Source organism: Myripristis murdjan, chromosome 22 (assembly GCF_902150065.1).
Source record: "Myripristis murdjan chromosome 22, fMyrMur1.1, whole genome shotgun sequence".
In the NCBI taxonomy this organism is placed as follows: Eukaryota; Metazoa; Chordata; class Actinopteri; order Holocentriformes; family Holocentridae; genus Myripristis; species Myripristis murdjan.
The window spans coordinates 9,904,578-9,920,445 of NC_044001.1; the positions used below are offsets into that span (position 1 = coordinate 9,904,578).

A 15,868-nucleotide genomic window follows, 5' to 3' on the forward strand; every position below is an offset into this window, starting at 1 on the left:
GAACAAGACAGTGGAGCCACGGCCTATAATCCCGCCCATACATTTTCAACAGCACCCCCACCTTCTAACGGAGGTAAGAGTGCAGGGTCCACCGCAAAGCAGCGCCCCAGGAGTTGGTAGCAATGAAGAATTTTCCTCAGCATTTTTCCAAATGATGGATTTGTGGGATATTGAGAGACAGAGTCTGGCACTTTTGGGGTACAGGATAGTCTCTCTGAAATGGCAACGCCAACTTGCCAACTCAGGCTGTGTAGTTTAAAAAAAAAAAAATCCTGAAATCCTGGTGCTGTATGATCTCATTGTATTGGCTTGAAGTTACAAAATTTAAGTTATTTAATTATCACATAGTTTAATTATGTCTGATTTTATGATGGAAGCTATTTTTTCTACTTTGAGGATACATTTATTAAGAACTTAATGGAGCATCAACTAATTCTACTTAAAGCAAATGGCCTGTGATAACACTGCACAGAAGATCAGTTAAAGGAATTATGTTTCCATTAAAGGTTTGAAAGAGGTATTATTTTGTATTTCACAATCAGTATCGAATTCATAATATTGACAGAGGTTAAAAAAAGACAAGGACACTTAACCTCGCTCTTACTTTAAGATGTAAAACATAACCAGAGCAGCAAGGATGGAGTGCACCCACCTGCTCTGAGCTCTCTGATAAGGAGTTCCTGAGTGAGCGTCGCCTGGTGACAATGACTGAGGGCTTGTGGTCGGTGCGGCCAAGGTCCTGGGGGTTGGCGGGCCTCTGAGGCCAGCCGGAGCCCAGTGCCGCCTCTTCCCTGTCTGGGGAGGAGGGGTCCGGCCTCCTCACTGGAACAGACACGGGTATGACAAGTGGAAGAAGGCTGTCGTCCCGGGGCCGCTTGGCGTTCAGACCCTCTGGCTCTGTGGGGCTCCACGGCCTGTGGGGCTCCTAACAAAGATGGGGGATAGTATGTTTCATGTTACACACAACGTACTGCAGGTAATATAAATGAGGGTGAAAAAAAGGAAAGCATGCTCAATTCCTCTGTTTGGTCTATTAAAATAGGGGACTGGAGGGATGTTTGTGTTGTTAATAGTTAGACTCCCGTTTGATTATTGCTAGTCTGGTAAAGGAAAACAAAACGCAGCTAATTACATGTGGGTTACCTCCTGAAAATACATCAAGTCTATCACCGGGCACCAAACAATACCATACTGTACACAATCGGTGTAATGAATTATCGTCATTGTAGTTCCCTAACAACTGTCACTGCTTGCAGCTTAGCTAGAGAGCTTAATACACCTTGTCACCTAAAATAAATCTAAGACAAAAATGTATGTGGGCGGCTGTTAATATATCAGGGCGCCAGATATATTAGAAACACTGCAACGTCACCAGTCACCTCAGATAAGGAACGAGAAAGCACAAGTGCCTAAAATTAAGTCATTAATTAAATGCAGTGTTAAAAAGATATTTCGATTCCACATTAAAACTAAGACTGAAACTTGCAGTATTTATAAAAGACAGGTACCACACAGAAAATTAACTGCTGTGACTAAGGTCTAAGGTCTAAGTCAACCTAAAAATAACAAATGAAAACCCCTATACAATTATGAATGTTTCTTAGCTGTTTTCTGAGCAATTTCAGGGGAGGACAAGCAGCTTCACCAGACCAAGAATTGTTTTATGATTCTGCACTCTGATATTTTCCTGTCAAATATAGCACTTCTGTTACAGATCTGATGTGCATGTCAATGGAACGGTCCACAAATACATTCCTTGCATTTTTGCTTTGAGAAACCATAATGAATGGGCCTGTGTGCTTTGGAGTAATGATCATCTTTAAGAGAAACTTTGAGGCCATCTAGACCACATCACAGAGCAAACGGGGACACAGGCACACTGTCACTTTGTGATGCATCTTCACAGGCAGACAGGCACAGATGAGTGTGGTTATGCTGGATCCATGTTCATTATTCCTGGTGGAAAACTCCAGCCCCTACACCAGAGCAGGAGAGAGATATTCTGCTGAGCACTGCAGGCAGGGCAACCCCGCACCCCTCCCATGTATAGAGAGAGGGGGTAGGGCTGGGGGCTGGAGTTTCACTTCTCTGATGGGGGGAGGTGTATAGGCATGTAACCACCACACTGTCTGTATGATCGAAAACCCATGAAGCAAGCCCAAGGTATAGCCATGCTGAGCAACACACTGTTTAGCAATGGGAAATGTTGCAAAATATCAAGAACACATCAAGATGAGTAAGTGCAAATAAAAAAAATCATGTAAGATCTTAATTTTAAAACTTCTCATAAGATGAAATATATACCATGCCCTTCATAACCTGTGTATTAACCCTGTGGTAACGTTTGCAATGTCAATTCTTGAGATAGTTATAGACTGGGAGGCAGAGCTGTACAGTTCACAGGGCGTTGATTATATTCAGCATTTCTTCCAGCAAAGTGTTATTCACAAACAACACAAGTTTTGGCACAGTTTGCCTGGCAGATGCATTGGGCTGTTTGTTCCAGTTTTTGCTCTTGTGTGGGGAAAAAAATCCCACTGCAATTATACCCCGTGATAACACGAGCAAAATAGATTTTTAGCTGCCACCAAGATATTCTCAATTTAGAAAACAGCTTTCGGCTTCCAACGACAAGTTTAGATATAAGCTGCCATACAATCATCTGCACTCATGACAGTCTCATCATTTCTGTGGTATTCCTCTTTTCCTTGAGAGGGAAAAGTTCAAAGACAAGTGAGAGAATAAGAGAGATGGAGGGAAAGAGACGAGAAAAGAAACAGGTGAGAAAGAAAATGAAAGCAAGAGAAAGGAAGAAGAACATGTGACAGATCTATAACTACTTAAACTGACCCTGAGCCACAAGGACAAACCGGTTGCTTACCTTAACAACATGTGATGGAAGAGATTTCATTTCCAAGGCTGTCTGAGCGAGTGTCTCCAGGTTAACCTCTTGTGAGACCCTGCGTTTCCTGCGCGTGCTCTGGATGACGCCTGTCGGGGCCGCTTGAATGTCCCGGGCCCCGTTTTGGGAGCCCTGTGGCCCCGGCACCGCCTGATCCGAAGTGATGAGGAAAGGGTTGTCCGATGGCGCGCCGCCCTCTTTGGACAGCCGCCTAGATCTGCGAGGCTGGGGTTGGGACTGGAGCTGTGTGAGGGGCTGCGACTGGGGCAGGGGCAGAGGCTGGAGAGGGGGCTGCAAAGGGTCCGTGGGCTGCTGGGGTTCTGGAGTAATGTCCTGGATAACTGGTTCCTGGATCTTTGGGGGAACTGGTGCAGAGGACTCCTGGGAGTGTACTACCACAGGCTGCGGATGTGGGTGAGGGTGTGCATTTTGTGCACTGGGGTAATAGTCAAGCACATGAGGGTTTTGTTGTTGCAACTGCTGATGTTGCATTTGCTGCTGAATCTGGAGCTGTTGCTGCTGTTGTATTTGCTGCTGCTGTTGTTGCTGTTGCTGTATCTTTTGTTGCTGCTGCTCGTGCTGTATTTGTTGCTGCTGCTGCTGTAGCTGTTGTTGTGCATGTTGATGTTGAAGGATCTGCTGTTGCTGCATTTGATGGTGTTGCTGCTGGAGTATGTGATGCTGTTGTTGCTGTTGCTGGCACTGTATTTGCTCTTGCTTCTGTTGTTGCAGTTGCTGCAACTGGTGTGGGGGTTTTGTCTGTGCTGAATAGTTTAGGTTGGGTAAAGTTGGCCGGCTGCCTTGAAAGGTCTGGTAGTAGCCTGTTAGGTGCTGCTTGGGCTGGCCAAAGGCCAACTGGAAAGGCTGCAAGACTGAGCTACCCCCTGGGTTGGACGTGCTGTGCTGCTGGGTGTTCAGTGCCCCTGGTTTCAGGGTCTGCTGAAAGGCCTGGGACTGCTGTTGCTGTTCCCACTCTAGACCCCGAGCTTTAGCGATGTCCCTGTAGGCTTCCTCCACAGGATTGGCCCCCAGTGGCTGCTTGTCTGCAGCCCTGCTAGGGGGCTGCGGCTGTAAACCAGAGGTCTCATGCATTGGCTTCACAAAGGCAGTCTGGGGCCTTGAGTCAGTCACATTAACTCCTATGTAGTTAGCAAAGTTCTGTCCCCAGTTGGCCATGGTGGTCCAGGTAGCAGCTCTCTGCTGCTGGGACTGCGATGGCTGCTGCTGACTGGACTCCTGGTGGGCCCATTTCATGGGCACAGTCTGCTGATAATGACCCCTGCTCTGGTCACCCTTATCTGGGCTGAAGATGACTGAGTTGAGGTACATGTGAGGGCCCTCTGGGTTGGAGGACACGGTGCTAGCAGCCTCGCTCTGTCCAGGATCTGAGGCAGTGCCTCCAAGAAGATAGTAGGAACCCTCAGGGTGTTGAGAAGTCTCCTTCATCGCTATAGTTTGATCGCTGAAAAATGTAATGCGCTTGCCTGTTCTTTTGGTGCTGGGTTTCTGCTGGGCTGGTACACTCATCGCGAGCATGAATAAACACACCCAGGTGAATATTTTTTGGTGGGACTGGGAGTAGTATGCTCTGTGGACAATACGCTACTCTGCCCAACAAACCCAGCAACTTTCAAAGTCCCAGTGTGTGTATTCACTTAAGTGATCAATCCAAAAATTTTAAATGTGATTGGGTATACCCATGGACAGGGTACCCGTCGTGATGTAATACAGCAAAACTACATGGAAAACCGTAAGAGCAGCGGCCAGGTAAAAAAATGTGATGTTCTCTTCCCTTTTGCTGTTCTTTGTGACCTTCTCTCTGGTTGCTGGCTTGGGGTGAGCAGGGTTGAAGGAGTCCACGTGCTTTGCTCATTCATGGGTGACACCCTGTACAGAGAAAAAGAGAGAGGGGTCAAGCATGGAGCCATCAGACTAAAGAGGTACCCGCAGGGGGGACTCATTATCAGCCCCGCCTCAGCAATGTAAAAACCTGCTGTGTGCCTTTTCAACAATAGACCTCCACTGAAAGGTATCGGGTGGGAGAATAGAAGAGGGGAGGGGAGGGACTAAGCTGTGTCATTATTAGCTAAGCTCACATGACACAGGGATAAGGACCTGCATGCAGGCAAGCACACGTATTAAAAGGTCCTTAGGGCTTGAGTGGTAGTTAACAGAAATGCCTAAATCAATAGTTCCTGAAAGTGACACTACAGGATATTACTGCACCACATTTGTGGCACACCCAGCCATGAAGGCAGCACTGAAACACCTAAAGTACACGCACTGAAAAAAATCTTGAGGCTCACTGGACACTGATAAGATTGTCGTAGCCCGTCTGACTTCTACTGATTTCTAACAGACAGGAAGTTCTCTTTCCCGCCGAGCCGATCAAACACATGGTAGGTTAAATGTGACTGAAATCACTCCTTTTACAACAGCCTCTGACTGACTCATCAGTGGTGAAAACAGGGAATCCATGCCCTTTGAACCATGTGTGCATCCTCAAAAGGGAAGGACAACTGAAAGTGAGCAAGCATGAGTCATGATGAAACAATCTCTGCAAGGAAAACGCAGGGAAAAAACAGCAGGAAAAAAAGAGCACTAAACAGGGCCAAGTTGAAATGGCCTTGCAAGCCTTGATAGCTTCTACGGGATCATAATTTATTGCCATGGAAGCTCATTACTATCATCAAAAATATTGTCTGATGTCCGAGATTCAGAGCAGATTTTGACACAACACATTGTGCTAAGTCTTCAGAAGCACACAGTCTCTCTGTGTTTTTGTTGCAATTTTAACCCTTGGTCCATGCAAAAAACTAACAAGATGCACATCTTGTTAGTTTTTTGCATCAGTCAGTCTAAACAGAAAGACAGCAGATCCCCCAGTGCAGGAATCATCAGGATCAGCATAGTGGCTGACTGCTGGGCTCCAGTTATGTAAAACAATCTGTCAAGATGATTATATAAATTAATATTATAATCTACAACAGAATTGGCTTTGTCTATCTCTGACAACTTAAGAAGTGACTGACAATTGTCGCCTTTTACTCTGGTGGCCTAGTAAAACACACACATGCACACATTCTCTCTCTCTCTCTCTCTCTCACACACACACACACACACACACACACACACACACACACACACACACACATCTTAAAATAGACAGCTGCAGCTGTTCAGATCCTGCACTAGCTTGGGGCACCACTGACTGAAGAACTTGAATGACCACACTAGATAGGTAACAAACATGGTAACTGAGCCCTGTTATCAGTGCCTGGGAAACAATCAAAATCTCAGATGCCTCTGTAAACAATGCATGCAACCAAAGTAGGGTTTCCTTGCATGATGACCCAGCTTTGAGGCAGAACAGAACAGTTGTTTACAAAGAGAGAGAGCAAGTGAGCATGCAGTATGCAGGGTGTATGTGCATAACAGCCACACTATCTGTGGTGAGGGATCATGACGTATCACAAGTGCAACATTACACAAGCCTGGGGGTTTAACCCAATAAACAAAGTAACACGTTAAATTGGCTTAAAATAAATGTCAAGCACAGTTAGCCGTCTAATCCATCGGCGTTTCCTAATATAAAAATCAGGACGTGCCGCCCAACACGCACACCGTGGCATAAACGCACACGCGGCCTGTTGTGAGGGCAAACCATCATGGGAGGATAAATCGGAGAAAAAACAAACATACAACAAAACATGCTGCGTCCTACACGACAGCCCTCTTCCTGGACACCCCCTTCCTCTCCTCTCCCCTGCCTGCCTGCCTGCCTGTGGCCAGCCAGCTCAGCGCTATTTACGAGAAACCCTTTGTTGCAGAAAACGGATTATCCAGTCACTAATGCCATGCCCCATTGCAACAAACCAAGCCAACAATGCTGCCTGTAAGGCACACGTTGAAGACATAATAATAATAACGCTGTGGACAGACCCAACTTGCCTGCGCGGTTGATACGTCACACTTCGCACACCGTCCACTTTCCACGCGTAAATGCGTCCAATTAAGGTGCAAAATACGCGCAACACATCTGCACAAGTGCATCTAGCAACACATTGGTTTAATCGACAGCGATGATGTGAGGCGAGTGAGCGCGGCGGGGTCTATCCGAGCGACGTAAACAAACTTTGTCAACACACTGTCGCCATAATAAATGTGCACAGTCGATCAGCACAGTCTCCACAGTCAGCAGCACCGCGGTTTCCACTCCGGTACTTACTGTGTTGGTCATGAACGCTGCCGCTCACAGCGCTGGCCGCAGCTCCGTGCACCCGACAGGCCCGCACAATCCAATCCAGACCTGTGATGATGACTGCATACATCCCCGAGTTTGACTCATGCTATGCTGCTGACCTCACTAGTATTTTTTTTTTCTCCAAGTCAAGAGGAAAGGGGGTCGATGTCGGGCGGGACATAACAACACAACAGCTATCCGGGTCGAAAACGAAGCGCTAATGTGTAGAAACGCGGGGGCAATGCCACCGCTGTCTGTTGCACATTATTGCACTACGATTGCACAAAAACACACGAGCAATGCGGCCTTTGGCTGTGCATCGAGCAACACACACACACTCACTCACTCATTCTCTCTCTCTCGGCCTGTCTTGTGATCCCCCTGTAGCCTGCTCGCCACACCCACTTCCATGCCCAAATAAGGCTTTCCTCTTACATGGAGGGCGCTGTAATTTACGGAGCAAAATCCCTCTCAGTCCATGCGGGAAATTCCGACACACGGCGGGACCAAGGAGATGTAAAAGGGGGGTAATCCGAGCTACACTCAGTTCAAACACGTTTGCATTGGTGGAATAGAGTGTGGCCACTTTTTCAGCCTGGCAGTCATAATCATGACACACATTTACATTGCAGATAATGCAGGAAATAGAGTCACAGTGAAGTAAGAATTCAGTGGAGGGCATATAAATGCTTTCCTGGAAACCAATATTATGTACGTGTTTTGATGATCAGGTCATAGTTTACTCATCTTGCTATATATCTAATACTAATCCAAGTGTTTCCAATCCTCCACCCCAATATGATCACAGGCAGGCACTGATGGCAAGCGTACACGTCCATTTGCATGAATTTGAGTTTTGCCAGTGGTTTATTATTCACGGTTATGAAAGGGGGAAGAGTACAATAAAACAACGAAACTAGTGAGCCATAAAACTCAACCATAAACTCGAAATATTCTCTCCATTGCACAACCCTAATGTTACAGTAACCACTGGTCTATTCTGTAACCAAGGAAATCTCAGCGATACAGCCACTGAGGTGCATCCATATGAGCTTGTCAAATAAAATGAAAATAAAACACAGGTCATGATTGGACTTAAACAATGCAAGTGGAAACATTGCACTATCATGTCAGTGGGCATGACTAAGCATGTGGCTGCCAGGCTGTGCAGAGCTGCCGTTGTCTCTCTCTGGCCCCAAAATAACGTGCAAAGCCTGAAAACATTCACAGATGCAGCTGACTTACAGGCCGGGTCAGGCTGACATGTCTGCCTCTCATGACACCGTGTGTGCACAGGGAAATGTGTCCATGAGGTGTGTGTGTGTGTGTGTGTGTGTGTGTGTGTGTGTGTCAAAGTGCAATAATTAAAAAAAAATCTCCTTAAAGCTCATAACAGTCTGTTTAAATTGCTGAAAATCCAACATATTGCCATCATTACATCATCACATCGTGTAAGGGGGATTTTGTGCACAACGGTGGGTATGCTGGAAAGATTACGGGTGAATCATGTGTGGTATACTAGGTATCTCCCCTCACACTTTCTCGTTTTTACTTTTTTTTTTTTTTTTTTTTTTTTTTTAGTAAGACGCTAGCTTGCTAATGTTACTTTGGCGCTTTCAGTGCCCAGCTGGCTTGCCCAGGAACAACACAACTCTAGCTAGCTAACTAATAAAACACTAACAATGGTTTGTGATGGCTACAAGAGGTAAACGCATAATTTTATTGCAGTACTTACATTAAATTCTGTCCGTCCATGTTTAACGCACACAAACCTTCATTTTCACTTCATCTCCTTCCCCGCTTGGCATATGAAGCTAATGCTGCGTTAACGATAAGATGAACTGACATCAGCTAGTTGGGAGACTTTACTCAGAAACAACCCATAAACTTTTTTTTTTCTGATTTCCTCCACAAAGGCGTCACTTCCCAGTTCCACTTTCAACGCTATCCGAAAAAAGTCGACGCTGCAGCCTGTAGGTGTTACGCGGGGTCACACTGCCGGGAGAGCGGATAAAAGAAGGTGATAGATCCGGTAATGATCGATTGCAAGCCGAAATGTGCAGTATAATCTGTGCGTAATCTGGTCAATAACAGCAGCAGAGCTTCTTGTTGTATTGACATAACACCGGGGCCGCGTCCCGTTTCTTATTCGCTGCAGCCGCCTTTAACGGCTCCACTGCACCTAGACAAAGATAGTATATGAATGTCAAGATGACTAACTGAGGCTCTTTCCAGCCTCTACGGAAATCCGTGCTGGCTACACCGGAACAGCGTGACGAATTTTGAACCCCCATCATGTGAACGTGTGTATCCTTCATTCTCTATAGCGCTTCATTCATGGTTTATATCACTATTCCCCTCTTTACCGTCATTAAATTATCCATGAAGAACGTTATAGCATAAATGCAAAATAAATACAGCATTTTATTTTGTAGTGGCTCAAGTATTTATCTTGTAATAGGTAATGGAAATTATTTATTACCTCTTTGAATTTGCACAATACTGCTCAGTATTTAACTTCGGCTCCTTTTTAAATAAACATTCTATATGCAATGTGACCGCCAAACTCAAAAAACATCCAATTACAACTCGCTATTCCACCGAAAAAAAGGTTAAATGGCGGTTATTATTACATATTCAATCCGAGCACCTCGTGATTATTAAATTATACTAAGCCATGTAATAGGAAAGGCCTTTTAGCATTTCAAATATGATCAAATATATATTTATAGATAGGTAGTAAAGTATCAGTTACAGTTTCCTATAATGTAATGTTTACATAGAGCTATAGCCTACCTTGGCTATAATAGACTGTGTATCTAACAGTTTAATCTCTGTCCTGAATTTAATTACAGTATAGCAGCTATCAAACTAACTACGACATGCAACCCGCTATGAATTAAACCGCCTGGAAAAATAGATATTTCCCATATTGATGTCAACAATACGCATGCGCGAAACCAGCTAAACAGTTTTATTTACTAATTTGAAAATATTTCCAGGTCTTACCGCGTTTCCAGCAGCTTACGGAGCCTTTGACTATCACGAAAAATAAATGCTGCATCAAATTTGAGACACTCATCGGCTCTCTGATGAGGACTGATGAGGACATGAGGTCTACCTAATGGAAACCGAAAACGGAAGTGGGAGAGAAACATCTCGCTTCGGTCTGGATCTTTCTGACCTACAGTGCAGGCGGTACACATTTGCCATTAAAAGTCAGTGCACAGCGTGGTTGTAGCGAATTGCTGACTTCTTTTCTTGGTCGTGTTTAGGTTCAACCACTCAGTAAAATTTCCACTAACGAGGTGGCTTTCCGCTTTAAACCTCAGGAGTGTTTGTCGCCAGGTCCCCGTGTCGAAACAAGCCACTTCGGGGATGCAGGTGCAGAGAGTCGTGCTCAGCTCCCGACCTGGTATGTCACGCTTCGTGCTGGTGTTGTGTCTGTACGCCCGTGCAAATTACCTGAATGACGACCCCATTTTTACCTGTTCCCCCAGGTAAAAATGGGGCTCCTGTTCCTGAGAACTTCCGCCTGGAGGAGACAACTCTGTCCCTTGACCTGAAGGACGGTGAGGTTCTCGTCCGGACGCTTTTCCTCTCTGTCGACCCTTACATGGTATTGATGCTTAAGCCAGTCCTGAAAACCTTTAGCATTTTGAGCATTTTTCCATTCCTGAATCAGTCGGTGCCAAGCATGTCATACTAGGTTGTTGGCAAGGGGATTGAATATTGCTCCAAAGGTAGGCTAAATTTGGCACATCCATTTTCAAAGGTATCCCTTGACCTCTGACCTTAAGATATGTGAATGAAAATGGGTTCTCTGGGCACCCACAGGTTTCACATTTGCAGCCATGCCTTATGCTAATCCCATGCATAGTCTTGGAGTTGCGTGAACTGAGTTTTACTGGAAAGCTGAGAGTCTTGTGGATCCAATGAGCCACATTAGATTCATGTGTGGTGATGTTAGCCCCCATTTTATTGTATTGAGACCCTTTTTTGAAACTTGACATCACTGTGTAAAATGACCTATAGGATAATCCTTTAGGATAATCACAGCCTTATGAAACTTTACAACCACAAACTAGAGAATAATTTAAAAGAATTGCAATAAATCTTAATATCGAATCACAATACATATTGAATCGCCACCCAAGTGTTGTGATAATATTGAATCGGGAGATAGCATATCATCCCACATCTATATTATAATGATGCTTTTCCACAGGGAGCTGCATCTTACAAATTTGGTCTAGTGAAGAGAGTATGCTTAGAAAAGGTAGACTTACAGCTCAGTCAGAGAAATTATAAGTGGTTTGCATACAGCTGATCTGGTGTCTTAGGAACCCATGACTTTTATGACTTCCTGCTCTTAAGCTGTGGAAAGATGCAAAGATGATAGATTCCCCACAAACCACAGAAAACTCCCCCATCTCCTGCATTTCCACTTAACTCCTGCTCACAAGACCTCGGTGTCCACCTGTGTGCCCCATAGCGATGCCGTATGAACGAAGACACGGGTGCGGAGTACCTGACTCCATGGCAGCTGTCGGAGAGTGTGGATGGTGGAGGCGTCGGCGTGGTCAAGTCCAGCCGCTGCAGTGGTTTCTCTGAGGGCGACGTGGTCACTTCATTCAACTGGCCATGGCAGACCCACAGTGCTGTAAAAGGAAACATCTTACAGAAGGTGAAGCATATTGCTGTGTCGTCTGCATGAGAAAAACAAGAAAATAGATCAGTAAAAATAGATATAAATCTGTAGTCAAAAAGGGGAGATGCATTTACTAATTTGTTTGAAAAGCTAGAATGTGTTCCTGTGAAGCTCAATAGAGAAAACACATGCACACTTGGGGTTAGGAATTGACTTTTAATATCATGGTGTAAAATCAGCCATCCTAGTGCACTCAACAAGTGGTAAATGTTATATTATTATATGCAATGATTATTACCTTATATTATGCACACATCTCATCATCACCATCTGTCCACTGCAGGTTGATCCACAGTTGGTTGACGGGCACTTATCCTACTTTTTGGGTGCAGTTGGCATGACGGGCCTCACTGCGCTGCTGGGCATGAGGGAGAAAGGTCATGTGACAAAAGGGGCCAATCAGACCATGGTGGTGAGTGGAGCGGCTGGGGCCTGTGGATCAATAGCTGGACAGGTAAATAAAGAAACCTCTGGATTTATGTCTCTTAGACGCCAATTAAGGTCATGTCAGCATAAGGCTAGAGCTTTTATAAAAAAAAAAAAAATGTACGTTTGCCACACATTTATCCATTCAGACTGATTTGTTTCAGGTATTTATCTTGTAAATTTTGAAAAATACTACTAAATTATTTGAGTGAACCAGGACAGTGGTTTTCAGAGTGGGATCTGGGACCCTCAAGGGATCCTTGAGGGGCTTCCAGGGTGTCCATAGCAAAAAGAGGAATAGTTAAATTCAGTAGGATTTAATTCATTTATTCAGATTTCATTCATTATTTTAAAGTTACACTATACATAATTATTTGGTCAATTGAAGTGAGGTCCATCTAGACTCAGCTGACAAAAATGTGGAATAAGCACACAATAAAATGCCATAGTTCTTCAATTCAACTGACCCTCGGTAATTTTGCATACCGCACCTTTAAATTCATGTTTTTGAAACGTTTGTCAGTGTTCGAGTATGACATCGAAGCAATTTAATACTTAACCGAAGCCAAAATATCGTTTCATATCAGGATTCCTAAAGTAAAAATGACTTCAAATGTGGATCCGTGGCCCATTGAAGCTTTAATTTAAGAAAGATGATACGTGGCATATAGAAAGTGATGGCAGTTTATTTGCGGCATTCTGGGAACCGTGCTTTCAGCAACACATCTAATCCAGCTAACCATGATGACTGGCAATAAATACTAATCAGATCACAAGGCAGGAAGCGAAACCCGCCCCTGATTCTATTTTCTTGTCCTGTTCTTCCTCAGATAGGCCGGCTGGACGGCTGCGTGAGGGTTGTCGGCATCTGCGGCTCCGAGGAGAAGTGCAGAGCTTTAGTGGAAGACCTGGGCTTCTCCGCAGCCATCAACTATAGGCGAGACGACGTTCCCGCCAAGCTGAGGGAGTGCTGTCCCGATGGCGTAGATGTTTACTTCGACAACGTGGGAGGTGCCGTCAGCGACACTGTAATAGCACAGGTACTGTATGCATGGTGTCAGTGAGTGATGCTGCGGCTGCACACAGGCAGGCCAAAACTGAAACGGTTTTCTTTCACTTTCTGTGGGGGTTTTGAATGAAACATGTGTCATTTCAAATTCTCTCAGGTATTTTCCCCAAAAACACTCGCGTCACTTGCAAATATGAAACCGCGATTTTGTGCATTTGTTAACACCTCTGTTAGAGCTTTGTGATGTGGAGAAAGTCAAATATACCTTATCCATATCTAATTAACATCACAATATATTTAACCCCACACCTTGATATCAGTATTGACACGATATTGTAGGGATGACTATTCATAAGATATTTTCACACAAGATATTTTTAATAAACAGTCTTTAGTAATGTGGATATGATGGCCATAGAGGTTGTTCTTCGAATCCTGTTTTGTCTGCTTGTTTGATGTTTGTGCCTTTCATCTTATTCTGCTCTTGATTTGATTAGTTTTGATTTGATATCATCCAACCAATTTACTGTATTTGATCAGAGTTAATTATTGCCCACTTTCGCCCACACTGCACTCGGTGCTGGGCCTCTTCCTTTTCTCCCCTGTTGGCTCTTTGGTTTCGTTGGGAGGTTTCTCTTGCCCACTATGATGGTTCAGTTCAGGGAGTGTTGTTCTGTTTTCTGTAAACCGTGGACGTGTAAATCCCCCTGAGACTGTAACAGTGATTGAGGACTCTGAATACATTTGAACTTAAACTTCAGAAACGAAAACTTGCACCTCATCGTATCATGAAATTCAAACTCCCAGACTGACATCTAGTCTCATATCACGCAATCGATGTGATAGCAGAACTAGTTTTATATTATTTAGGCCTGCACACTAGTTGTGTTGGAGTAACGGTGGCTGTGAATTCAGAAGGGCTTTCTGTCAGTCCTGTGTGGTCCAGTGTGCTGCCTCTTGTCAGATCTCACCCATGCGACGCTGGCGCTCTTTCCTCCAGATGAACAACAGCAGCCACGTGATCCTGTGCGGGCAGATCTCTCAGTACAACAAGGACGTGCCTTACCCTCCGCCCCTCAGCGAAGAGACACAGGAAGCTCTGCGAAGCAAGAACATCACCCGGGAGCGATTCATGGTGCTCAACTACATGGACAAAATGGAGGCTGCGCTTCTCCAGCTCAGCCAGTGGGTCAAATCAGGCCAAATCAAGGTAAGGAGGAGGTGGTGATGATGTGTGGGTGGCTGTGTGGGTGTCCTGTTTCACTTGCAAACTGCTTGTTGCCTGTCTGTTTTTTTGTTTGTTTTTTGCACACATTGAACTGATGTCTCTTTCCTCTGTATTAGGTTCTGGAAACAGTGGTGAACGGCATTGAGAATATGGGAGGTATGTGTGTAAATGTCTAGCATTTGCCTCTATCATATGTGCACTTTTCTTATTTGGCTTGGCAGAGCACCAGCATATCCTTAGCAGGAGTTAAATAATTTTCTCATTTTCTTGCAGTGGCGTTCTGCTCCATGATGAATGGTGGAAACGTTGGCAAGCAAATTATAAAGTTATCAGAGTGAAGAAAATGACTGTAGGCTCCAGTAGAGACTGTTCACACTAAATGCCGTGGGAAATAAACCTACTCACCGCTGCCTTTGTATCACCACTATTAACATGAAGTTAATGAACCCTTACGAGATATTGCATTGATTTGCTGATGCCAATAATTAATATTTTATTACCATTTCAAGGCCATTAATGAAAAATTGCATTATATTCTTTGAAATGATGTTCTTGGGAATAATAAAATGATCATTGAAGAGTGCTTGGAAGTTATAAAAGTCTTGAATCTTTATACTTATTAATTTTAAAAAAATGTTGCTCTTGTCAAATGGGAGCAAGGTTGGATTATTGTAGTCACTATACTCAGCGAGTTACACAATATTATGTATTGCTGTTATGCTGACCCAGAGTTTTTCTTCTGGCAGACCGCAAAGTCTCCACTTTGACAGTAGGGGACCCAGTACTGTGATAATATGTCTGGAAATACATGACTTGTCACAGTCAAGTGCAATACAAATGTTATGTGATAATGATGATGATGATGATGATGGGGATGATGACACGTAGAGACTATGATGTAGAGAATGTGATTTACTGTCATGAACAGTTTATTTCACAGCACTATAAACCATTAATAAAATAAAATCGTGGTTTGCTCTCATTTCAGTTGTCACAATAAAAAGATGTGGTCGGTGTAAAATCATCTCTTCATTCATGTATTTCACCATGGTAACGGGAGGGGATGCAGAACAAGTAAACGCCAGTACATCAACTATATTGCTTCTCAGAGACGCACTGCGGTTAACCATTAGGAGGAAGAAACATTTATAACAAAGCAAAACAGCTGACATTTCATTTTCTTGTGGACAATCAACCATCATACAGTACTTAAAAAAATGTATAAACAGCCTCTTTGCTTACCATAGTTATCAATGAGCTTGGATCATGATATTAATGAACTGTAAAACTTAACTCATCAGGACAAACTTTTGGTGGTTTTACGCCAAAGAAAAAGATTCCCATGCTTA

At 44.1% G+C, this 15,868-nt stretch overlaps 2 protein-coding genes across 9 annotated transcripts in view; one reads left to right on the forward strand and one right to left on the reverse strand.

Moving 5' to 3' along the window:
• The window catches only part of mideasb (mitotic deacetylase associated SANT domain protein b), a 28,720-nt gene extending 17,988 nt beyond the window's left edge, over positions 1–10,732 (reverse strand). For 2 of the 6 annotated variants that reach the window (XM_030045171.1, XM_030045166.1), the window contains exons 1-3: positions 8,881–9,294; positions 2,882–4,789; positions 653–925 (exon numbers count right to left, since the gene is read on the reverse strand). In XM_030045171.1, coding sequence (XP_029901031.1) covers positions 653–925; positions 2,882–4,438 — 1,830 coding nt within the window. In that variant the 5' untranslated portion in view covers positions 4,439–4,789; positions 8,881–9,294. Of the gene's footprint in view, positions 1–652; positions 926–2,881; positions 4,790–6,604; positions 6,623–7,130; positions 7,498–8,880; positions 9,295–10,610 lie in introns of those variants that run through there. The other 4 variants (XM_030045168.1, XM_030045170.1, XM_030045167.1 and 1 more) reach the window with 4 other exon arrangements.
• On the forward strand, positions 9,110–15,540 carry ptgr2 (prostaglandin reductase 2). Of its 3 annotated transcripts, none has more exons than XM_030045173.1 (9): positions 9,110–9,177; positions 10,478–10,560; positions 10,646–10,764; positions 11,641–11,832; positions 12,140–12,310; positions 13,113–13,322; positions 14,292–14,501; positions 14,636–14,675; positions 14,793–15,540. In XM_030045173.1, the coding sequence occupies exons 2-9, from the start codon at positions 10,524–10,526 to the stop codon at positions 14,855–14,857; spliced, it is 1,044 nt and encodes a 347-aa protein (XP_029901033.1). In that variant the 5' UTR covers positions 9,110–9,177; positions 10,478–10,523; the 3' UTR covers positions 14,858–15,540. The 3 variants fall into 3 exon arrangements, with proteins under 3 accessions (XP_029901033.1, XP_029901034.1, XP_029901035.1); XM_030045174.1 differs by having other exon boundaries at positions 9,110–9,165; XM_030045175.1 differs by lacking the exon at positions 9,110–9,177 and adding an exon at positions 10,345–10,363.
• Positions 15,541–15,868: the final 328 nt, after the last annotated feature.